Source organism: Crinia signifera, chromosome 3 (assembly GCF_055691185.1).
Source record: "Crinia signifera chromosome 3, ASM5569118v1, whole genome shotgun sequence".
NCBI lineage: Eukaryota > Metazoa > Chordata > Amphibia > Anura > Myobatrachidae > Crinia > Crinia signifera.
The window spans coordinates 114,091,056-114,117,707 of NC_139219.1; the positions used below are offsets into that span (position 1 = coordinate 114,091,056).

The 26,652-nt window shown below is 42.8% G+C and overlaps 1 protein-coding gene across 3 annotated transcripts in view; it reads right to left on the reverse strand.

Moving 5' to 3' along the window:
• The window catches only part of RNASET2 (ribonuclease T2), a 172,011-nt gene that overhangs the window by 40,103 nt on the left and 105,256 nt on the right, over window positions 1–26,652 (reverse strand). For all 3 annotated transcript variants that reach the window (XM_083176384.1, XM_083176386.1, XM_083176385.1), the window contains one exon: window positions 20,396–20,453. In XM_083176384.1, coding sequence (XP_083032510.1) covers window positions 20,396–20,453 — 58 coding nt within the window. The remainder of the gene's footprint in view (window positions 1–20,395; window positions 20,454–26,652) is intronic.

Below are 26,652 nucleotides of genomic sequence, written 5' to 3' on the forward strand. Positions count from 1 at the left end.
TGCATGCACTGCGATCCGATACGATGTGTACCTAGTACAAAAAGTATGTGCAGCACATGGCGGTTCTTGGCGCTGGCGGTTCTTGTGTGTGACTTTTCCAATAAGCATCTTATTTGCAAACAATAAATGGTACTTTTTTCCTAGCACGGCGCCTGCGATTTTGATTGTATTGATCGGGTCGGAAAAATCGCGCCCATCGCATGCCAACCAAATCGCATGCGATGCGATCGACCCGATTTTACACTGATTTCAATGTAAAAAGCCCCCAAACCCCCCATTTTAATAGAAAACCCCCCTCATGTTTTAAATGCCCCCCCCCCCAATGTTAACGCCACCCCACTATTGACGCCAACCCAAAGTGTGGCGAGCGCAGCGAGCCCGCAAGGGGCGGCGGTACACGTCCTTCGACCTTTTCATACCCCCACTATCCACGTCGGTGTGGAGTTGATTTTATAAAGTGTGGCAAGTGCAGCAAGCCACAAGCGTGGCGAGCGCAGCAAGCCCCGCGAGGGGACGCGCATAACTTCACAAGTATACGCGTCCTCTCGCGGGGCACGCTACGCTCGCCACCCTTCGGGTTCGGTGGCTCGCTGCGCTCGCCACACTTTATGGGGGGGCATTAACCATACTTTATAACCATACTCAATGAGAAATTGGCCATATTGGCCCATTTCCCACTGTCCCCTATGTAAAATTGCGTTGATCGTATCGCAGCCCATTATAATGGGCCGCGACCGACGCGATCAACCCGATTTTGACTTGAAAAATAATTTAACATTATTCTCTATAGGAAAATTGCGTTGATCACGTTGGTCGCATCGTGGTTCATTATAATGGGCGGCGATTAGGGTGGCCAATCCCGGGATCGGCGGGATCCCGGGATTTGGCCTCCAAAATGCCGGGATTTCAATCCCGGGATTGGAGATTCCAATCCCGGGATTTCGGGATTAGACTGCACATGTGCAGTCTAATGCCGGGCAGCGTCTGAGCACCCGCTCAGACGCTGCCCGGCTTCTCCCATACCCGGCGTGCGGCCTGCGCAGCGTGATGAGGTCAGCTGTCACGCTGCGCAGGCCACACTGCGGAGCCGCCCACACACCCAGCAACCCGGCTTATCAGCACACAGCACACGCCCGCCCACCCGCCAAGCTACGCGACCACCCGAACAGCTACCCAGCCGCCCAGCTGAAGCTGCCCACCCACCCGCCCAGCTGAAGCTGCCCACCCGAAGCTGCCCACCCGCCCAGCGGACATACCTGCAGCCCACCCACCCAGCACCCGCAAATGTAAGTTCTGTGAATGTGCAGGGTGGCCGGGGCGTTTTTTTTTTCAAATTAGGGAAGCCAATCCCAGGATCCCGGGAATCCCGGGATTGAGCATTTTTCAATCCCGAATCCCGGGATTGAAAAAATGCCCCGGGATTGGCTTCCCTGGACACGATCAACGCGATTTTCTCTTTCACCGGCAAATTAGCAGGTGATTGACAGAAAATCGGGTCTAATAAGAAGCATTTATTGAAGAAAAAAAAGGACACTGGAATTTATCATTGAAACATTGTTTATACCAATTAAATTATATGTTTACAGTTCAAAAATACAATAACCATTCAAAATCTAAAGCTGGTATACACTAGACAATAACATTTATAAACAATGTGATTGACAAAGTTTCCCTTTTATTCCTGAACAAATGATATAGAGCAAACTCTGTGCAATCTTACAAATGAAAAAATAATATATTGTGAATCACTAGGTCATTAAAAATATATAAATCGCGTCTAATGACACCTGACAACAATCTTAAATATTTCCAAAATATGAAAGATACTGCAATGGGCTGTACTTTGTAGAGGGGACAAAAAGCATTTTAGGTCTTTGCAGCTCTGCTCCGAAGCTGGGTGTGCACCTGCTGAACGCTATACATTGCTTTACTGCTCTGTTCTGCTTAACTTAAAAAGTGTTTATTTTCTATACTTGCGCCAGATGGACCATTATGGCTATCAAGTTAAGGCATCATTCACAGTCAGTATGGTGTTAGCAGTTAGGGAAAGTGCTCAAAATAGGAGAGCTATGAGGTCCAGCTGGGCAAAGGAGTGGCTGCTACTCACATGCCACTGCTTATGGAGACTCTAGAGAACAATCCAGATAATTACAGGAATTTCCTGCGCATGGATGATGGCACCTTTCAGGAGTTGTTGCGTCTGATGACTGCCTGCATCAGGAGCAGAGGCACTTTAAGAGATTTCCTCATTATGCAGGACCCACTATTTTACAAACGTAAATGGCATTTTAATACATATCCCCCATTGTTATCAATTGTACATGACTTGCAGTTTAGTAGTGAAAGCTGAAGTGAGAACCCCACCCCTTCCCCTCAAAGCTCTCATTTGCTGCCCAACTGACACAGTCTCTCATCCATGGGCATTTTAAGAGAGAAGGAAACCTGTGTGCAGCCAGCAGTGCTATAGTGTCTGAGCACTAGAGGACTCACTCTAATGCGCATCTGGAAAAATTAATCAGTAGGGATTTATCTGGCGATGTCCGCTTCACAGGACTCCTGAGTGATAAGTGGACTCAGGGGCCCGTGTGTACTGCACACACTGCATCCATTATAAATATGCAACTGCTCTCAACTCCACCAACAAACCACAGAGAGGGAGAGAAAGACAGACAAGAGGAAGTTCAAGCAGTGTGAGGAAGAGAGGTGGGCAAAAGAGAGCAAGGAAGAAAGCTAGAGAGATGGGTGGTAGAGAGGAGGCAGAAGGAGGGGATGAAGAAAAGTGTTGGGAGATGGGAGGAAGAACGACAAATGAGAGGATCAAAAGTTGCAAGAAAGAGGCGGGAAGAAGAGATAGCCCAAGAGGTGTGTGGAGGAAAGCGGGTGGAAAGAGAAAAAATGGAGGAACATAAAAAAAATTAAGTGGAGGAAAGGAGATAGAGAGATAGGAGGCAGAGAGGACAGAGGAAGACAGCTAAGAGAAAGATGGGGGGAAGAAACATGAGAGAAGACATGGGATGAAGAGAGAAAGAAAGCAGTAAATGGGAGGCAGAGGGGTGAGAGCAAGAGACAGGAGAAGGAGAGAGGTTGGAGGAAGAGAGAAATAATTGGGAGGAAGTGGAGAAGAGGGAAAAAAGAGGTACTTATGTAGTATCTGGGCTGCCGATTTTGTGATTGTATGCCTTACCTTAAGGCATACAATCAGATGCGATGCGATGCTGCATAGGATTCAATATTAAGAAGGTCCTGTTCCTTTCCCCACTATCCAAGTGGGCATAGAGTTGATTTTATATAGCCTGGCGAGCGCAGCGAGCCACCGAGCCCGAAGCGTGGCGAGCGAAGCGCGCCCCGCGAGGGGACGCATATTTCTTAAAAAGTATTCTGTGTCCGCTCGCCACGCTTCGGGCTCGGTGGCTCGCTATGCTCGCCACAGGTTTATATCCAACTCCATGCCCACTTGGATAGTGGGGAAAGGAAAAGGACCCCTTTTTCCCATTGAATTCTATGTTAAAATGGACTCAGACCATTTTAACATTGAATCCTATGGAAAAATCTTGACCATCGCATCGCATACGATTTGGTTGCATGCGATGCGATGCGATCCGATCCGATTTCTAAATCGGACGCCCAGATACTACATAAGTACCAAAAAAGATAAGCAGAAGAAAGTGAAGAGATAGGAGGAACAAGAGGAAGACAGATGGGAGGAAGAAGGTGCAAGAAATAAGAGGAAGTGGGGAAATAAAGATTGTATGAGAAGAGCTGGAAAGAACAGACAGTCTGGCAGAAGACAGGAACAAAGTAAAAGAAAAAAACCATTATGACTGTCCTCTGATGTTTTAAGAGAAAATCCGTATGTGCTGTACAGATGAGAATTGGTGTACAGTATGTGTAGAAATACAACTTGACCATTTTGTGTGATGAAACTCAATTGCTTTGAAATAGGGGCCCTTATTCAGATCTGATTGCAGTACAAATTTGTTCTCAAAATGGGCAAAACCATGTGCACTGCAGGTGGGGCAGATGTAACATGTGCAAAGAGAGTTACATTTGGGTGGGGTGTGTTGAAAATGAAATCTAAATTGCTGGGTAAAAATAATACAGCCAATATTTACCCTGCACAGAAACAAAATAACTCACACAAATCTAACTCTCTCTGTACATGTTACATCTGCCCCACCTGCAGTGCACACTGTTTTGCCCATTTTGAGAATAAATTTGTTCTGCAATCACATCTGAATAAGGGCCAGGGTCACAGTATAAAATAAAAAAATGGGATTTCCGGTGGGCGGGCCAACCAGCATGGCCGCGTTTTAAACCTGCTCCGCATCACAAGGGCCGAATCTAAAACAATCCAGACTGCTACCCTCTCTATTTCCAAAATTTGGAGGCACATCCTCATCCCCCAGCGTCTGAGGAGCAAGCTGAGACCACTTTTGTGGAGGAGCGCAACTTTGTGACCCCGGAATCCAGCCTCCACCGTTCGTCGGGGGAAACCTTCTCCGGCTGCCCTGCGCGAGAGGAGAACATCGTGGTGAGGCACTTGCGGGAAGCAGCCGCCGCTCCTGCCTGCTGGTGAGGAGAATGCCGGGGGAGCCCTCCGGACGGCACGACACTTGACGTGGAGGGGGTGAGTGGTGCCGCATATACGGCACACTGAGAGGATTACGGGTGCTGGGCCCCGCACTGCGCACTCTGCTATACCCACCCTCATTGATCTCCTGCTGCGGCTGGGCCATTACCTGGTGGGATGCGGGAGTCACCTTCCCTAGGGGGACCCCGTGCGACAACCAAAGCTTGGGTCGGGGAGAATCAATAATTCTATTGTGTCTCCAACTGTTCTACAAGGACATATCGCCACCTTCTGGCAAAAAGTGGTTGAACATTACTTTGTTTTGTTTCATACAAATTGTAACTTTATTTTATCAAGGTACTGAAGACTTCCTAAACTAAATTGCTTGGGTTCAGATATTGGTGACTCAACTCCCAAGGAGGTAATTCAACAACTGTTTTGTAAGGTATTATTATTGTAATGGATGGTACAGTAGGTAGGAAGCGCTCAAGTTACAGTATGTGTGCGTCCTACGGATATGACTATATGGAGGTCTAATTGGAATGTGTAGGGAGCTGCGGTATATCGGGTGGGTCCTGACCACCCTATGTAGTACAGTATAGAAAAAAGATGGAATATACTGCGCTCACCTGTGAGGCACTTGTGGTGTGTGTGAGACTAGCAGTCTATAGACAAGTGAATTAATGAATAAATGAAGATAGAGAGATGGTGTAAAAGTACAAGTAATGTAGCAGTGGGAGAATGTATGGAGTCCTGATTAAACAGGAATAGGCCAGCGGGGTATCACTCCACGAGGCCTATTGTTGAGGTATGAGTCTGACCTATGTAGGTCCCTTTATAACCATAGGTCCCTTATAGGAACCTATGTCACTGCGTGGGTGACCGCAGCGGTCTGTAGTGGGCAAAGGGGTCGGGGAATGGACTGCAATGTTATATAGTTAATAACCACAACAGGGTGAGGTAAAAAGGTGAGTGAATTCTGTGGATCTCTGTAATAGTCACGTATTGCGGAACTGTACAGGAATGAATGAATGTCCAGTAGCATGTTCTGAAACAAATGTTGCCGACGTGGAGGGCAGTGAGCGGTGTCCCGCTATGTACTCTTACTGGATGAAGTTCAGGTGCTGCCTCTGTGATGTTGCTGCTTGGTGCACAGGTGAACACACAGCCGTGCGCTGTCACCCGGCTCCACAGTCTCTGTCTGCCGTGACTTCCGGGTTCCGCTCTCTCGAGATCGTGGCTCCCTTGGTCAGGCTTACAGTGTGCTGCGTGCTCTGACCCCTGGCTGGGAGGAGGCTGCGGCAGAGGGGGGTGATGATGGGAGATGTGTTGCTGACGTCCTGGATGTGGATTAGGTGTCCCAACGTGTTTCAGCCACTAGGGCCTTCGTCAAGGAATAATGATGGTCTGTGGCGGGCAGTATTTATTGGTTTGTGGGCTGGGCGGTAATTGATGATAATTGAAGCATGATTGCTTGATTGACATCGGTGGGGAAGCTTTGTGCCAAAGCAGTGGATGGATATATTCTTAGAGCTGTTCATGTTGTGCGCAGGATTAGTTAATTAGGAAAGTGATATGTGTGAACTTGATGGTTATGAATAATCATCAGTTATAATAGCTGATGTTTTTGTATTAATGATCCAATTAAGGTGTGTTTTATATTATGTGTGTGGCCAGTGAACCACTATAATAATCAGTTGTTGCAACATGGTAGTTGGGAATAAGTAGAATAAGTAGATAGATTAAATGGATAGATTAGATAAATTAATCGATGAAAAAAAGAGTTGAATGTGTTGATAGATGATATATGAGGCAAGGGAATGTGGGTGGAGGATAAAAAAGGGAAAGAAGGGAGAGAGAGAGAAGAAGGGGAGAGAAGAGGGGCTGTAGACTAATAAGAGGCAGTATGAAGATGGGAGTGGATATGGATAAAGTTGAGGAGAGAGACAAAGTATCGAGAGAGATAAGGTGTGGTAGAGTTGGTCTAGATGATTCATCATAATATGGTAGTGTAAATGAGACTAAAGTCTAGTATGACAGGTATTGGTTTATGGTGTCAAAAATATATATGTTCACTTGTTAATGGTGCTGTTATTAAACTCAATATTGAGGCCATTAGGTGTTAGTGTTTTTAAGTGGAAAATCCAGTATAGCTCTCTCCTATTGAGTGTTTATATATGGTTGCCCCCTCTCCAGTTCCTATCAGGTGATTCTATGGCCATGAAGACTAAACCCTTCAACCTGTGGCCCCCCAGATGTTGTGAAACTACATGTTCCAACATGCATTGCCACATTTTTTTCCTATGAGAGCATACCAAAACTGTCAGTGCATGCTGGGACATGTAGTTCTACAACATCTGGAGGGCCACAGGTTGAAGACATGTGCCTTAGGGTCTGATCCATGGCATTCCTTGTAGTGTAGTGATACACTATGTGCCTCATATCCTATCCGTATATTTATGATATGCTCGTATATGCGTGTCTTGAGTGGGCGAGTGGTTCTACCTATATATTCCTTGCCACAGGGGCATCATAGAATGAAGATAACCCCCTGGTTATTGCATGTCATGGTCTGAGGTATGTGGAATGATTGACCCGTGGTGGTGGAAGTCCATGTTTGTATTGCTTTGGTTGTGTTGATTGATTGTTTCCTGCAGCCCGCACATCTACCACAATGGTAGAAGCCTTTTTTCTTTGTAGTTTGTGTCATGGTGACCGGTTTGATGGGATTCTGAACTAGTTTTTTGCGGATGTCTGGTGCTTTTCTATAGATGACGGTGGGTTTATCTTTCAATATCGGTCCTAGGTCAGTATCTTCTTTGAGTATGTGCCAGTGTTTTGTTATGATTTGTTTGATCTTGTGTGCCGATTGACTATATTGTGTGATGAATGTGATGTCATTTGTTATCTGTTTTTTTGTTGTTGTCTTTTTGTTGTAAAGTTTCGGTTCTGTCAAGTTGAATAGTGTTTTGATATGCCTGTTCTACTAATTCATTGTCATAGTTTTTTTCAAGGAATTGCTGTTTGAGGTCTTGTTCCTGTTGTATGTAATCCTCAAGTTTTGTACAATTACACCTAATGCATCTGAACTGTCCTTTTGGGATATTTTCTATCCACGGTCTGTGGTGGCCACTGTTGTACAGAATGTAACTGTTGACGTCGACATTTTTTTTGTAAGTTTTGGTGTGTAACTGTCCATTATCGATAAATACTTCCAAATCAAGGAATTCTACTCTGTCTTGGCTGATGTTGGAGGTAAATGTGAGATTTCTGTCATTTTGGTTGAGGTATGTGGTAAATTCGTTAAGTGACGACTGTGTGCCCTTCCATATGAAAATTATATCATCTATGTATCGCCGCCATAGGACCAGGCTGGCGCTCCAGTCATGCAAACCCCAGATGTAATCTTCTTCCCATTTCCCCATGAAAAGGTTTGCATAACTGGGCGCCACCCGAGATCCCATGGCGGTCCCTGTGGTTTGTAAAAAGAATGTGTTATTGAACCATGATGAAGTATGTAATTTATGGTGAAGTATGTAATTTAGTGCGTCAAGTATGAATTTGGTTTGTTCGGGTTGTAGGTCAGGTTGTAGGTCCAGAAAGTGTTTGGTGCTGTCTAATCCTTGTCCATGTCTAATTACTGTGTACAGTGAGGTGACGTCGCTCATTGCTAGCCAGAGATCAGGTGCCCATTCTATGTTGTGTAGTGTGTTGAGTATGTCTGTGGTGTCCCTGATGTATGAAGGAAGTGTCTGTACAATGTCTTGAAGGAAGGAGTCTGCGTATTGTGCTAGATTGGAGCTAAGTGACCTTATACCGGAAATGATGAGGCGTCCAGGTGGATTGTGTATGTCCTTGGGTATTTTTGGTAAATAGTAAAAGACTGGAATGATGGGGTGATCTTGTCGTAGGAATGTGTGTTCATGTTTGTTAAGTAGTCCTGTGTCTCTGCCTGAGGCGAGTAATGTGTCAAGTGCCTTTTTGTAGTCCTGTTTCGGATTGCCCGGTAGAGTTTTATAAGTAGTTTGATCATGTAGTAATCGTGATGCCTCTATGATGTAATCTTCCTTGTTGAGAATAACAATCCCCCCCCCCTTGTCTGCAGGTTTGATAATGATTTGTTTGTTATGTTCCAGTTCACGTAATGCGGCTCTTTCTTTTTTGGTCATGTTATTACTTCTGTTGTGATGATGATTGTTTTTGGTGTTGTCTGTGAGACGGTCGATGTCCCTTGTCACTAATGTCTCAAAGTTTTTATGTGATGGGAGTTAAGGTGAGTTGGATTGAAAGTCGAGGGTGGTCTTAGTAGTTTGTGCTTGTATTTATCTGTAGTGTCTTCATGATTCCGGATGATGGGATTTGAGTTAAAGTATTTTTTAAGGCATAATTTTCTGGTGAATGAGTGTAGGTCACAGTATGTATTGCACTTATTGGGTTTTGTTGTGGGTGCGAATTTGAGTCCTTTGATGAGGACTTTCTTCTGAGGTGTTGTGAGATGGGTGTCTCTGTGGAGGTGTGCGCCCCCTCTACATCCTTGTCTTGTTCTATATGTCTTTTTTTGGTTGTCAGTGGTTGTGATGGTGGGAGACAGGCCTTGCGGTCTTTCTCTGAGTCTAAACAATTGTCGCCCCATGAGTCAGTAGTGGTCTCTATATTTTGGGGGTGGTCTGTCAGAGTCACGCCTTGATCTCTGTTATTGTCAGTGGAGTTGTAGTCCCTGAGGGTGGTGACCCAGCCTTGGTCAAAGGACAGTCTGGCAAGTGTGTCATATTCTGTGTCTTCTTCAATGTCATGGACTGAGAAGGAAGTGTCAGAGTATGAGTCTTCTGAGGAGGAAGATGATTCACTATCGTTTATATGTACTGTATTGACTGTTATGTTGCGTGGTTTCTAGAATTTGTTTTGTCTGTTGAATCAAGTGTAGTTTAGTCATGTATTGTTGATAAGTTAGGCCTGTTGTTTTATAAGATGGTTTGTTGAGGATGTAAATCTGGTGTGTTTGTCCTGTCGGTGGGCCTGATGTTGTGTGTATCAGAGTCTTTCTGTTAGTCTTGTTAGTAATCGCAATTGGTCTTGTCTGTTTGCTTTTTTTGTTATGGTGTTGGGTAAGATTTAGTTTAAGTTTGAGGTCCCTTTGTATTTTATAGCCTGCTAAAGTAATGTAGCAGTGGGAGAATGTATGGAGTCCTGGAGTACTCAATATTATTATTGAGTACTTGTGGTTTAGTTGTTAACACATATATACGGGACACAATATCCTAGCGTGAAAAATTGAAACGCCAGAACCCAGCTATTACTTAACAACTGAACGAGTCCATTAGAACCGATGTAAACTTCACTATGTAATTAGTGGGTCAGGGTGCATATATATCATCCGAGCACAAATCAGTAACTCTCTCTATAGTTTAGCTATATCCTGGTATGGACAAATATTTGGGTAATATTAACCAATCAAATTCAACCATGCCTAAACATCAATCTTTCCAGAAATCAAACTCCTCTTACCAGCCCCCTTCCCCTTCTGGCTCCCAAGGGCAAGATGATAGATCATGATCGGCACACGTTAATATACCCTCCTCTGCGGATAATGCTAGGGAGGACATTAATATGTTATTGCCTTTAATTGATAAACACTTTGAGGATTTACATGCAAGGTTAGATGCATCACTAGCTAAAATAGATAACACTGCCAGAATTGTTCACCTTGAACAACGCACAAGTGATACTGAGGATTTAGTTCATGTGTTAAGACAGGAGCTAGATACGAAGTCTGCGATGATTCAGACTATGTCATGAAAACTTGATGAACTCGAAAATCGCAATAGAAGATGCAATTTGCGATTCATCAGAATATCAGAATCGATATCCGATTCCCAACTATCTGACTACGTCAGCATATTGATTCCGAGGTCCTTGGGCCTAAATATAGATGAGTCACCCATCCAAATAGAGAAAGTTCACAGAATATGAATGGGATGAAGGGGAAGGGATGAACGTCCTAGACCTGCCATAGCAAAGTTTTTAAATTACAGAGAAAAAGAAAAAAAGTGCTACAGGCTTATCGCTCTAAATCAGATTTGAGAGTGGAAGGACAGAGCGTGTTAATTTTCCAAGATTTTTCAGTCTTGGTGTCACAAAAACGTAGAGCCTTTTCAGAAGTATGTAAAATGCTTGTGACCAAAAACATCAGATTTGCCCTCCTTTACCCGGCAAAGCTTAGAGTGATCGAGAATGGACGCCCAATCATATTCTCAGACCCAGCTCAGGCTAAATTGCATTTCGCGACAATCCCGCCTCCTTCCCCACCCAGATCTAATGATAATTCTAGAGATGAGTGATACCTCTGTTACTGATACAATTAAATCTACATGAAGAGGTCAAGTGTTTTATTTAAGATTGAATATTAGTAACACAATATTAGACATTATTAACAACCAAAATGTCCAACTCAAGTGAACACCTAATAGCTATGGACGGATGAAAGTATATCTTGGCACGGTGGGCCCCCTCCTTTGGGGGATTCGGCATGTCAATCGTGTGCATATTCTGCCCTACCCATAACGTAGCATCTAGTCCACCTTACCTGACTATAATTTGTGTAATTATTTTCCTTCACAATTATGACCTAACCAATTCTGATCATTGTTAGAGATGATTAATAGATGTTATTTTTTAGGGGTAAACAACGTATGGCACACCAGACCCACAATGATTTACATGTTCTGTTATGTCAATTACTAATTTGTTTAAGTACGGGAGCATGCCCCATGTATTAATGGGGGTTCCTCCGAAAGTTCGGGTGGAACACAGTCTGGTTCCCTGCCCTAAATTTAGATAAAAAAAATGTTTTGCATTGCATTGCGTATTGTATTGTTAAAATTGTCTGTACACTATGGGGGTTATTCTAGTTCACTCTTTCTGACAAAATCCTTCTTAGATGGACAAAACCATGTGCACTGCAGGGGGGCAGATGTAACTTGTGCAGAGAGAATTAGATTTGGGTGGGGTTTTACTTCAAAGTGAGATCTATATTGCAGTGTAGAAATAAAGCAGCCAGTATTTACCCTGCACAGAAACAAAATAACTCACCCAAATCTAATTCTCTCTGCACATGTTACATCTGCCCCACCTGCAGTGCACATGGTTTTGTCCATCTAAGAAGGATTTTGTCAGAGAGTTAAATAGAATAAGGCCCTATGTTTGCTACATAGTTTTTTGTGGAAACATTCCGACTGGGAGCCCAGGGTTAGGAAATTCCATAACTTTACGTTGGAAGGGAGATGTGCTTATAGAGGACAAGCCTCTTTCTTGGTTTATATCTCCCTGCTACCTTACATTCCTCACAAACCACCATAACCATGTCTATACCTACACCTGAGAGACATCCTCCTCAAAAAAGGCCTAGTTTATCTCTTATTTCTTGGAATGTAGGTGGCCTAAATACGCCCATTAAAAGGAAAAAGGTGGTAACACCTACGTAAACACCACCCGGCGGTTACTTTTCTTCAAGAAATGCATTGGGTGCCTGGTGACACCTCCACATTACGTGCACCATGGATAGCCGAATGTTTATCGGCTTCGCATACCTCAAAATTTAGAGGGGTTGCAATTTTACTCCATAAGAATTTAAAATACACTATCTTACACACAATATTGGACCCTGAGGGCCGATATATCATACTGGATATAAACCTAGAAGGTACGAACTACATTCTAGTAAATGTATATGCCCCCAATGTAGCGACGGGCGCTTTTCTATGTAAGCTTTTACACACTCTGGCGGCCAGATCTTCATACCCACTCATAATAGGTGGGGATTTTAATGCGGTGTCAGGCCCAACAATTGATAAGTCCCCCCCAACATCTGGGTCATCCTCCCCATGCTGGAAAGATTATCAAGAATTCAAGGACACCCTGTAGCTTAGTGATCCGTGGCGTCTCCTGAATCAAACGGATCATTCTTATACACATTTATCCTGGGCCCATGGCTCTTTGTCAAGGATAGGCTATGTTATGATATCTAATTCTCTGCTGTGCAATATTAAATCTGCTTATTTAAAATAAATTGTCATTTCAGACCACACTCCGGTTACGCTGGAGAGGTGGTCAATGGAAGCTACTAGCCCTGCTTGGCATTTCACAGAGTATCTTGCTAAATCTGAAGACTTCAAGAATTTTTAAAATATACGTGGTCCAATTTCCTGGATGATAATATCGAACACTGGGATAATCCAGTGTTGCTCTGGGAGACGTCAAAGGCGGTGGTACGTGGACATATATTAAGCTATGTATCCAAAATACGTAACGAAAACAAACTAAAATACAACTCCTTACGAAGCGCTGCTAGTAGAAGTTTTGAGGGATACAAAAATACACCTACAGCTGAAAATATGGAAACCTTTCTGAGAGACAGGAAATCCTTTTTAACGGCACAGGCTCAACAGAAATAGACTACACAAACAATGTTTATTACAGATGGGGTAATAAGGGGGAAAGCTCCTTGCTGCAATTGTCAAAACCTTGGAAAAAACGATAATTTATTAGTGCAATAAAAGATGATTCAACAAATAGAATATTAACTCAAACTAAAGATATTTTGTCATGCTTTCACAGATTTTATCAGGATTTATATAGCCCCATACCCCCATATCATCTGTTAAGCCAAAAAATGTTGCAAAACGCGAATCTTCCCAAGCTCACACTAGAACAAAATGACTGTCTGACCGGGAAAGTAACGGAAGAGGAAATAACGGCGGTTCTGAAAACTCTTAAATCTAATAAAGCCGTCCAGATGGACGGGTTCACAGGGACCTACTACAAATTACTCCGAACCGAACTAACCCCTATTCTTTTGGAGTTATATAATAATATATATCAAACTAGACCTAATTACTCCTCTCTTACTAATGCCTACACCACATTAATCCCAAAACCAAATAGAGACCCGCTTCTGGTCTACTCATATAGACTTATAACCCTGTTGAACATAGACTTTAAAGTTCTCTCTAAGATTATAGCAAATAGAGTGCAAAATATATTGCCTGAACTATTAACCCCTCATCAAATAGGTTTTGTACGAGGACGCCACTCGGTGAAAGCTATTTGGACAGCCATCGCGTCAACGATAGCCTCGACACAATCTCCAGGCTCAGAGCACATGTTATTGAGCTTGGACACTCAAAAGGCTTTTGACACTGTAGCTTGGCCACACCTATTCCAGGTTTTGGGGACTAGAGGCTTCGATGCAGATTTCATCAATATAATCAAATATTTTTACCAAATCCCAATTACAATTTTTTTGGTTATTGGGATGAAAAGTGAACCAGTGCAAATGTTGAGAGGTACACGACAGGGGTGTCCCTTGTCTCCCCTTCTTTTTAATTTATCAATAGTCCCCCTCTTAAGAATTCTACCGTCATCTTCTATATTTAAAGGGATCGATATTGGCAATGCGGAAGTCAAAATCTCTGCATTTGCAGATGAATTAATGTTATATATCGATAAACCTAGTATATCCCTACAAAATATTTTGAAACTGCTGAAAGACTTCGGGACCATATCAGGCTTCAAGGTAAATTTAACAAAGTCAATGGGTATGTGTCTAAGTCCTGGAATTACTCAGCCTAGCTGGAGTGTCCACCTGTCCCTGAAATGGGCAAAGTCTTATGTAGTCTATCTGGGTATAAAACTCCCCAAAAACCCGACTGAACTATATAGGATCAATGTCACAGACGCCTTAAAAGATATCACTGCGGAATTGGATAAATGGAAATCGTTATCTCTCTCGTATATGGGTAGAGCGAACTTAATTAAAATGACAACATTCCCACGTCTTTTATACATTTTGCAGTCCCTTCCCATTATGTCCCTTCCCCAGCAAGATTAATGTTATGTTTAGGAACTTCATATGGCGGGGAAATAAACCCCGAATAGCACTTATAAAGCTTCAGCAACCAAAATTCAACGGTGGATTTAATTTCACACATATACAATCGTATAATTACGCGGCCCTGTTGCGCTTCTTACGAAATTGGTTGCATAATGGGGAGACATACGCTAATACAATCATCGAAAAACAATTTATGTTAAATGGTAATTTAATATCCTTTCTCCATAAGTTTGAAGCTGAGATACCACAGTCTATTAAGGATAATACATTGCTGTGGTCCACTTATAAATTATGGCACAGATTGAGACGCATAAAAAATCTAAATGCCCATCACTCTTTATTTTTTGCATTTATAGGTAACGGGGATTTCCAGCATGGGGAGGCCGCCTATCCGTTCACACTGTTCAACCGCGAAGGTGTCACTAATTTATATGACATATGTGACACTTCTATGGGTAAAGTGCTGTCTTTCCAACAGGCATGCCAAAAATTTCCCCTCGCTTATTTTCAAATGAGTCACTTTGCAAGTACAGCAACCAAAAATGTATCTGAAAAAGATTGGTATAATGATCTCGATGGTATATTAAGAGCTAACCCAGCCACTGAAAAAGCTGTCTCAATACATTATAACTACCTTAGACCACTGATAGTACATGATAACACTCGCTCAGGAATGAAACTGTGGTTACGGGACTTCCCTGACTTAACATGTGAAATACTGCTAAAGACTTTAGTGAATTCTTGCCGTTTGCTCCCTGCGGCACAATACCAAGAACTATTCTTAAACCTATTTCATAGGGCATATTATTCACCTCACAGACAATTTTTGGCAGGGATGCCATATTTTCCAGATGGACTGGCTTGAAACAACTTTGGATAAAGAAAAACGAACTCCTACGTTTTTTGAAACCTGGGAAAGTTACATTGTGACCCTTCCTATACAGAATGGTATGAAACAAGGAGGCTGTGGATGACATCTATAGTTGTGGCCTAGTTGTTTCGGATATTTTTGAGGGGCTCATGAACTCCGGGCTCCCGGTCACCATAATAGCATTTACTGTCAATGATGGTATACTACTGAGGTGGTAATAATCTGAATATTCTCAGTAAAGATCTCTCATAAATAACCACCCAAAGGAGATTCTAGATACATGTGTATAATTTTATTTGGATGAAAAGTATACAAGCAATGTTCAAGTTATGTCAGATAACAAGATCAATGTTTTTCAAATGTAACGGTTTGTTATACTAATGGAAAATTTCATAATGTCTCGAAAACAACATTTGTTGCTATTGATATGGAAATGTTTTGCAATGCACAATAAAAGATGTTTAAAAAAAAATAAATAAATAAGAAAATGGTGTAATTTGAAACCAGAGCTCTAGGGAAAGATGGTTAAATTGATCTGTCCAATGAAATAAGAAATATATATTTTTTAAACTATTGAATTAAAAAAGGATTCTACTCAGCAAGTGACCCAGTTAAAAACAATTGTTTACAGCCTTTAAAAGGTTTGTTCTGTCCTTTTTCATATTCTACTGCTTCTGGCTTTAGTGCTGGCCGCCAGGGCTCTCTGATGGTGGGAGTCTTTATGATACAGCTCTTGTGATGTTGCAGCGGCTAACTTCACTCCGGTTGGTGAGACAATTCTAACTCCTGGATGAGATGTTTTTATAGAAACTGGAACACAGATGCTGGCTTAGGATAAAAAGGTAGTGGGATGCCCAGGGGGCCCAAACTTCTGTATTTATGCAGTATTAAGGGCCTTATTCAGATTCAATCACTCGCATGCACAATCGCAAGCAGCCTTACAAGACTAATAAACACACACACATCCGGCATAATCACGCCTATTGTGGTTGCAAAATCATTTGCTCGCAAATACAACAAAAGGGGAGTGGACTGCACTGTATTTGTCGTGGGTATGCATTGAGTTGTTGTTGTGAGTTAATTGCCTAACAAATTGAGGGATGTATGGTTGTAGATAGTGTGCAGGTGAGATTGATTTAGCCATTTAGTGCATGTTAATTGGGGTAATGTTGAGCCGGGAAAAAGGATGGGATGCGAAACTTAAAACCTGCTTTTTCCTTGCAAATGTTTTTAAGGCTGAGGCGTACAAGCACTCTTGCACACATGCAAAGTCAAACCCCAGCACTTGTAATCAATGCCCATGTGTACGCCCAGATATATGCCCAGTTTTGCTCATTATACTGAATGTGCCCATACAAACGCCCACATCACGCCTACTTTCCATACAATCGTTCGCAAGGGTAAAGCTGCTTGGTAGGGTGCTTGCGAATAGGTTGGTGGCTCCTTGCACATGCGCATTGCGTATGTTGCGCATGCGCAAAGGTTTCATTCTGTAGATAAATGCGAATTCCCATGCGAGCGTGTGAATCTGAATGAGGGCCTAAGTCCATCAACGTCACATTAAATTGAACATAATAACAACGTAAGGACTAAAATGTTGCAGCAATTTCACAGAACATCTAAAAAAAGTGTTATTTCTTCACTTTAGGAAAAAAATCATCAAACTATTATATAGAGCATAGCAGGGAAATGTTTCATCTCTCTGGCGGCCAACTATTGTTTAGATGGGGTGATAATCAATTCATTAAGCAAGTGGGCACAAGTAACAGGGACCATATTACATTTTGCACATCACAACCAAAAGGGCCTGGCTTAGATGTGTAAAAAAAAAAAAGTGTCTAAACTATTGTACATGCTGCCAAAATGCGACCAAAAGTTGAACCTTTTTTTCACATTTCTGGTGTGAGCAAAAGCAATGGACAAATGAAGCATTACAGGACAATCATTTTATAAGCTCTGTCAGGCGGAGGGTGTCCAAAATACAATTAAGTTCCCCACCTCTTAAACCTTTTGTTCTTCTTAACAATAACAAAGTTACACACATAAATAAATGTACAGAATGTTTAACACAAACTTGCTTAGAAAAAAGGTGTTTGAGGAGGCGCAGCTTTGTCCGTTAAAACCCGCAGAATGAAAACAATGCATGAACCATTATTTACATTATTTCATTAGCAGCTCACCGGAAGGAAGCGCAACTTTTATTTTACCAATATCTATAAGCAGCAACAGGTGATACATAGTGCAGTAGCTTCATCTTAAAAGCGCTGTATAACAACTGTTAACTGTCTCAAGTTATGTGGCTGAGCAATAAGGAACACAAAGTATAGCATTTGAGAAGATCATTTCTACAGAGAACAGTAGGATCATGATGTCATACAAACCTGCATTATACAGTTATACCCCGTTCTCACTCCTGCAAAACCCCGGGTTTTTGTCAGGGCAAGCAGTAATTTCCTGTGTCCTGTCTCATACCCCATTCTTACTGCCGCAAAAACCCGGGTATTTTCCAGGGCAAGCAGTAAATTCCTGTGTTGCGTCTCTGTGTGAAAGGGTCTTTGTGAAATTCCCGGGTTTTATGCCCCGTGAATTACACACAGTTTTTTTGCAGGGTTTTTCCGGGGTAATACACGGGTGTGTGGCAGTGTGAACAGGTTAGACCCGGGTTTTTCTCACAAAATGCAAAAAAAGCAAGTTCATTGCATTGCTCAAAGCTGCTTTTTAAACAGCCAATCAAAGATACTTTTTAAACATCCAATCAAAGCAGCTCTTAGATGCCACACACTTGATGGCAGGCATACCAGGGGAAGCAGTGTGAACAGGGCAGAGACAGGAATTTCCCATGTCTAAGGTGCAGTATGAATGGGGTCTGTAGAGCTGAGATGCTCTGCGCCCCGCCAAAAACATGGGAACAAAAACCTGGGATTTTGCAGGGGTGGCAATGAGAACGCAGAATTAAACAGCATTGCAGTACGTATATGTTGGTCAAAGTAGACTAGCTGGTTTCATTCAAGTGCACCATTCATATGAACACAATGGAGAAAACCATTTTATAAGCAGATCCTAAATGCCAGACTATGTATTCATTAGTGTAGTGTGAAGCCGCTCATTTGGGGGGGGGGGGTCACTATTCCAGCCTGTAAAACGGTCTACCAATATACCAATACGGCTTGCAGGGGACTGTGGCTTTTTAATACACTGCAATTAGTTTTCTTAATGCAACTTGCATGCAGTTGCAGTCAGTGGTGCAGCTAGGTGCCACCATCCCGGAGCAAGGGCATGTTTCGCACCCCCCCCCATTTGTAGTAGGTGAGGCTCCTGCGCAGTGAAAAGTGGGCGCGGACCAAAATTATACCACACACCGTAATGCCCATTGCACATTTTAGTGAACTTTGTAATTCCAATTACACATAAACCCACACGATGTCCATGACATACTATATAACACTCCGCAATGCCCATGACATACTATATAACACTCCGCAATGCCCATTACATACAACACACCATAATGCCCATTACACATTTGACACATAAGTGCCACTTACCTACATGCTCAATGCCAGGGGCTTCATGCTCAATGCCAACGGGCTTCATGGTCGATGCAAAGGGGTTTCATGCTCGATGCCAAGGGGGACAGAGCTGTGCAGTGGCGGGGAGCTTCCGGCTCCCCGCCGCTATTTTCAAAACAATGCACCGCCAGTAGTGTGCAGCAGGGAGGGAGGGTGGGAGCGGTAGTGTGCAGCAGGGAGAGAGGGTGGAAGCGGTAGTGTGCAACAGGGAGAGAGGGTGGGAGCGGTAGTGTGCAGCAGGGTAGGTGGTGCAGTAGGGTGGGTGGGTTCAGTAGGTGCAGCAGGGAGAGAGGGTGGGAGCGGTAGTGTGCAGCAGGGTAGGTATTGCAGTAGGGTGGGTGGGTTCAGTAGGTGCAGCAGGGAGGGTGGGTGAAGTAGGGTGCAGCAGGGTGGGGGTAGAAGGGTGCAGCATTGTGGAAGGGTGATGGCAGTAGGGTGCGGGAGGGTGGGTGCAGCAGGGTGGGTTGCAGTAGTGTGCAGCTGGGTGGGTTGCAGTAGTGTGCAGCAGGGTGGGTGGGTGCAGTAGGGTGTAAGGGTGGGTGCAGTGATGTGCAGCAGGGACACCTCCCCCCTGCCAGTGTGCGTCTGAGTCCCCCCCCCCCCCCTGCCTGGGCTGTGCTGTTCCCGCTCCCCTGCCCGCTGTGTCTGGACTCCAGGAGAGAGATGTGCTGCAGTGCTATGTAAAATTCATATCTCCCGCTGGACCGCTAGCCAATAGGCACTCGCAGTCCAGCAGCCACCAGTTGATTGGCTGCTGGACCGCAATCGTGCATTGGCTAGCGGTCCAGCGTGAGACATAAATGTTACAGCAGCACGTCTATCTCCTGGAGTCCGTACACAGCGGGCGGGGGAGCGGGCTGGCGGTGCCGGTACAGCTCCGGCGCCAGGCTATTTTCCGACGCCTGGAGCGTGTGCTCCACCGGCTACGCCCTCGCTATGCCTCTGATTGCAGTATGAAAGTATTATGTTTAGGCATGTCTGGAAAATGAGCCTATTTATCAAATCATATTTTCCGAATATTTCCAGAACCACCCAATATTCAATGGACTATACACAACAGATAACTCCACAACAGACAAGACAGCACACGTACAGATGAGAATGTAATGGAAGTTTTAAACATGAATGGGAATATAAATGCATGATTACACTTGTGTATATAGCTTTTAACAGGACCGACCCAGTACATGTAAAACAACTGTGCTGGTAGGATATTTTGTTGTCCAATTAGCACACATTCAAGTAAAGCTTTCCCTGTACATTGTTCCTTCCTTCATTCTTATTTTCTGTGCAGTCTGCCCCTAGCATAACAATCTCCACATGCAAAACTTCATATATGCTTTCAGTTATATTAATACTTGTTAAACAATTATTAGTCATTAAAACTTGTAGTTACACTTTTATCTTACATAATAAGCAATACTCATCCATCCAATGCTAAGCATACAAATATGCTTAACTGTTACAGTGAATTTATTCTAGAGCTCAGTGCATACCTGTATTTCAGAGAAATCAAAATGCCAGGAATTGTTGCACATTTGTGACTTGTCAGGCCTAAAAAAAAAAAAAAATTATTTACTTCACGCTTGCACAGTTAATAATAGATCACTGGAGATGGAATTCAATAAACATGGTAGAACTCCACTTTACATAAAAACCTTCATGCGGTTAAATGCACACAATTCTATTCAGAATAGAGCAAGATATGTTGTGACATGATATACTATTATAGAACATACAAAAACTAGAATTCTAAAGCGTTCTAAAAATAATAGAATAGGGTCTAAGTCCTATATCCACACACTGATTACTTATTCAACTATGACAGTGTGATGGGACATTTATGTAATACCCTGATGTAAGTGAGATGTATACTGGACTTAATTGTTCATCATCATGCTCACCCATATCTGCTATTGATGCCTATGACACCTAAACTGCATAATAATTTGGGACACTGCATTACAATCACCACTACTTTTGGATGATCAGTTGCTTAACCCTTTGAGTGACAACATCTGAGATATATGCAAAATATTCCCTAAAAATGCCAGCATCACTCACATTCGTTATAAAAACTCAAATTAAAAAAAGTTTTGTAAAAAAGGATTATATTTCATATATATTTCATATATAAGGTAAACATCAAAGGTCATTACGATGAATAGGTTTGCTTGCCAATTTTCACACCTATTTTGACAAAATCACTTGGCACTAAAAGGAAGGACATCTTCATGCATTAGTCCCTAGTGCCACCCCAGGCCAGTACAATTTTGCAGTACCCCGATTCATTGCATGCCCTGTCAGAAGTATTTTAGGGAGCACATGCCTCCAATGTGAATATTCAGAAAGGTCAGGGCCGGAATGAGTGTGCTCTGCGGATCTTGACATAGGGCCTTATTCTAGTTCACTCTTTCTGACAAAATCCTTCTTAGATGGACAAAACCATGTGCACTGCAGGTGGGGCAGATGTTACTTGTGAAGAGAGAATTAGATTTGGGTGGGGTTTTACTTCAACGTGAGATCTATATTGCAGTGTAAAAATAAAGCAGCCATTATTTACCCTGCACAGAAACAAAATAACTCACCCAAATCTAATTATCTCTGCACATTTTCCATCTGCCCCCTGCAGTGCACATGGTTTTGTCCATCTAAGAAGGATTTTGTCAGAAATAGTGAACTAGATTAAGGCCCATAGTTTCATGTGTGGGGGCACAAAGTCTGCCTATCACAAAATATAATCGTTCCTTCGGGCCTGATATCTTGACGTACAACTTGGCTATAGATCTCGACATTACATGGATAAAAATATATCGTAGATCCCTTCCAGCTATAACCAGCACTATTTGGCACTTACAATGATCCTAGTCATGTATGAAAGCAGGTAAATCACTTTCTCTATGGTATCTGCAAACTTCTACTTATTTCGCCATCACCATACTATTTTATGGTGAAGGAAAATCATTCAGATTTTTAAACAATAAAGCAACGTTTTGCGGCTTAAGGAACCGTATTAGTGTCTTATCACATAAAGGTATCAATATCAATGATACGGACAAAGAAGATGGGCGTACCTCTACTCACGGTAGGTACTGTAAAGATATATTCAATCTTGTAAAGGTTTCTTTTTGGTGTATTCGCTCATCCAGTATAAGATTTAATTGTTGGTGGTGGAACTCCCAAAAGTGATGAAGTATAAAGAAAGTGGAAAAAACACAACAGGAATCCAATATCAAAAACATTTGTCAAGTATTAGAAGACTTGAGATTTGAGGTAACTTGATGAATACTCCAAATCCACAGTATACCTCACTCACCACATAATCTGTGGTGTACGACGTATAAAGGTATCTTTAAATAACAGTGGGCGTACCCCAACTCACATGCCAGAAGTATAGTACTTTCATATAGAGGTTTCTTTTTGAAGACCCATGAGGGAGGCTTAGTGTTCAGTCCCGTTTGATGATGGAAAGGATTCTAAAAGTCAAGTCATATGTGAATTTGTAAAAAAACACAAGTATCCAGTGTAAGTGTTTTTTTAACAAATTAACATATGATATGACTTTGAGAATCCTTTCCATCATCAAATGGGACTGAACACTAAGCCTTTCTCACGGGTCTTCAAAAAGAAACCTCTATATGAAAAGTACTATGCTTTGAGCATGTGAGTTGGGGTTACGCCCACTGTTATTTAAAGATAACTTTATATGTTTTACACAGCAGATTTTGTGGTGAGTGAGGCATGCTGTGGATTGGAGTATTCATCAACTTACCTCAAATCTCAAGTCTTATAATACTTGACAAACGTTTTTGATATTGGATTCCTGTTGTGTTTTTTTTTTCACTTTCTTCACACTTCATCACTCTTGGGAGTTCCACCACCAACAATTAAATCTTATACTGGATGACCGAAAACAGCTGCAACACCAAAAAGAAAACTTTAAAAGTTTGAAGGTATCTTTACATACCGTGAGTAGGGGTACGCCCATCACCTTTCTCCATATCATTGATACCTTTATGTGATAAGACACTAATACGGTTCTTTATCTATTTCCTTTGAGATACTGTCATTCTATGACCTCCAATGTATATATGAACACATACTAAAGCAAGAACACTCCACAATAAGGAATTCTTCATTGACTTTAGTCCTATGCGCCTTTGAGAAGTATTTTCCTCCGCTTCTTTTTTCGTATGTTTGAGGTGTTGGTAACACCTTGGGATTTATATTACTTGGGCAGCATTTTGCGCCATTAATGAGGACTGTATAAATTGGTTGCATTTTTGCTGCTTAGTTTTCACATATCGGTAGGATGTGCCTCCTAGTACAAAAACCAGGTATGGTATAGCTCACAGATGTCTAGGTCGACAGTTATTAGGGTAAAAGCATAAGGTCGACATTAACAAAAGGTTGACAAGCACAATGTTGACATGGAAAAGGTCTGCATGAGTTTTTCACTTTTGTTGGTGTCAATGTTGACACCTGAACACGTGGACACCCAATTAGTGTACTGGGTTGCCTCGCTTCGGTTGCAATGCTTCAAACTGGGTGCCTCACTCACTCAGGTACCATTGTGCTCGTCACACATTTCTGTTTTTAATCCATATGGATGGCAAAGTAAAAAAATCATGAAAAACCTTTTCATTTGTTGACTATTGCCATGTGAATCTATTACACGTGTTGGGATTTTGTCATTGTCGATCTAGTGCAGTCGACCTTTTGGTGTCGACGTAGACATTGTCAGCCAACCAGATACCAGAGAAGCCAGGGCCACTTGTTTGTGTTTGCCCACCCAGGCTGAAAGATGTTGTCAGCCAGCCTGTAAGTGTAGGCCAATATCCCACCTAAATCAGGACTAAAGGTGCCCATACACTAGAATGATTTTTTTGCAGATTTCCGATATCGGCCGAAGTTTACCGATTATCGGGTGAAAACCAGTCAATATCGGTCGGATGCGCGCTCCCATGGATCTTTTGAAAAATCTTCTGATCTTACATGCTGCATAAAAGATCAGAAGACTTAACAAAAGATCCATAGGAACGCATATTGTATCTAAAGAGAAATCTTTGGTAAAGATGTGCGCTTTTGGGGCGTGGCCACGGCGGAGATGTGAGCGGACGCAATCCACCACTGCTCCTCGCTCAAAATATCCTGTCTGCCCATCCTGAGATCGCCCAGCGGTACCTGGCCACCGGCGGTGGTGGAGGAGGAGTCCTCCTAGCACGCCCTGGTCATCTCGGATACCAGATATTGTACCAGCAGCTTTTTCAAGGTCTTGAAAAAGCTGCTGAGGGCAGCGAAACGCGTAGTTGCACATAAGTGACCCTAACCACCCTACAGATTTGCCACCAACGGTTCCTGAACCCTACTTGGACTCCACACCATCCCAGCAAGGAGAACTCCATCCTCAGTGGGATTCCTGTCTCGCATAGACACCACCTTCACCATCAGTAGAAGCACTCTGGTCCTTCCACCCATCCGAGGCCCAATTACATCTGGAGGTACGCCACCCCCTAAAGACAGCCCGGCACCAATAGCGAAGGTTTCCAACGCTCCCTACCAGTGGATGCCACCATCACATCTGGCACACCCACCCACTATTCTCTGAGAACCCCATTTCCCAGACTAAGTGAATTGGCCCCTCACTTTTCTGAGACTAACTGCTCCTCCTGGAAACATTCCCCACCCAGGAATGAATATTGAGGTGTGGACCCATCCCCACCTAATTCCAAAACGGATTACAATTCCAGGACTTATCAGAATAACCCATTGGACCGGACATTTGCAAATCGAAGGGTGACTATACAAACTAGTGTAATTTTTTTTTTTTTTATAATTAAATTTTTATTGAATTTTTAATTGAGTACATAAATACAAACATTACAGACATACAACGGGGGAGAAAAAATAAAAGACATAAGGGTAAGAAAATGAAATAAATTACAATACAGTACGGCAAGAAGTAAAATAAAATTAAAGAAATAAGGTAAATGTGCATACATCACATGCGAGAAATATGTCAGGTTTATCAGGTTAAAGCAATATAACATTTTGTCTCATGATGAACAAAAGCAGAAGCTGCTGGGTGAAGCCACAAATCTGAGCGACCTATTAAAATAGTGTATTGTTAGGGAGTGTCAGACTTGTGTAACTTCTAAACTAGTGCAGCACTGATAGATCAGTATGGGCGCTGTGTGCGCATGTCATGCCATGCTGTATCCTGTACTCCGTCCATCTGAACCATTTAATGTGAATAGAAGACGCCTTAGAGGAATAAGCTACATCTGAGGTTTCGAATAGGAAGTGCTTATGTATTTTATTTTCAATCATTTGTATACTAGGGAGAGCTGAGGACTTCCAGAGTTGGGCGATAGAAGCCTTGGCTGCTATCAGAATGTGTCCCAGGAGGTATCGGTCGCCAGCCGGCAACATCCCTGGGTAGTAGTGAAAGAGTGCGACTAGGGGGTTCATAGGGATAGATTGGTTGAGAACTTTCGCAATAAGGTGAAAAATTTCTCTCCATAGTGAGCTTAGGGCCGGACAGGACCAGAAGATGTGTAGAATGTTCCCCACCCCCCCACATTGCCTCCAGCACAGAGGGGAGACAGAAGGCCAAAACTTATGGAGTCTGTCTGGGGTAAGATAAACTCTATGTACCAGCTTATAATACATCTCCGAGTGATTAACACACTTTGACACTTTGAAACATGAGCGGAAAATGGATTTCCACACCTCTTCAGAGAATGTGTTTGGCAGATCTTTTTCCCACTGATACTGAGAAGGGAACTTCTTATTTGGACCTATAGAGATCATGTGTCTGTACCAGCGAGAAATACCCCCCTTAGCGGTTGTAGGCTCGAAGAAAGACACCAAAATCTTTGGTATACAGAGCTTAATCAGGGCTTTAGGCAGGAAACTACCAAGCCAATGCCTTATCTGTAAGTATTTGTAGAAGTCTCGTTTCGAGACTTGGAATTGCTGTTGCAGCTGGGAAAAGGGCACTACTCTCCCTTCCCAGAGGAAGTCTTTAACTGACAATAAACCTAAGGGGACCCAGGAACTTACATTTAAGTCAGGGATCAGGGCCGCCAAGGACGTTAACGATAGTTGTGGGGAGGGTAGGCAGATGTCTGTATCAATAGAGACTAACTTGTGCCATACCGAGATAGTTGTGCGGATCGCTCTACAGGAATTGATCTGAGGTATAGTGACAGCTGCCGGTAATCTCAATAGGTCTGGTAGGAGAAGGGGTGCCATTAGAGCTTGTTCAATTGCAACCCAATGTTTGATGCTATCTGTCGAATACCAATCTTTAGCTTGGCTCAGGTTACATGCTGAGTGGTAATTCTCTAGGTTGGGGTAAGCTACGCCCCCTTCGTCTTTAGCGAAAGACAGTGTGGATTTCGCTATTCTGGGTCTTGCCCCCTTCCAAATATAGGAGGACAGCAGCTTATTAAATTTGTTGCAGATAAGAGGTGGGAAAGGTCTAGGGATTGTACGAAAAATGTACATCAGTTTGGGCAGAAGAACCATTTTTGCTGCAGCGATCCGTCCTACCCAGGATACTTCCTGCATCATCCAATCTTTAGTGAGAATATCGAAAGCACGTAGTAAGGGATCATAGTTAGCATCTAGGATATCGCAGTCCCTAGCCAGATTGATACCTAGGTATTTAAGCGACTTAGTTTTCCACGCGTATTTATACTCTACTTTCAGGCTTGCTACCATATTATCTGGTAAATCTAGTGGGAGA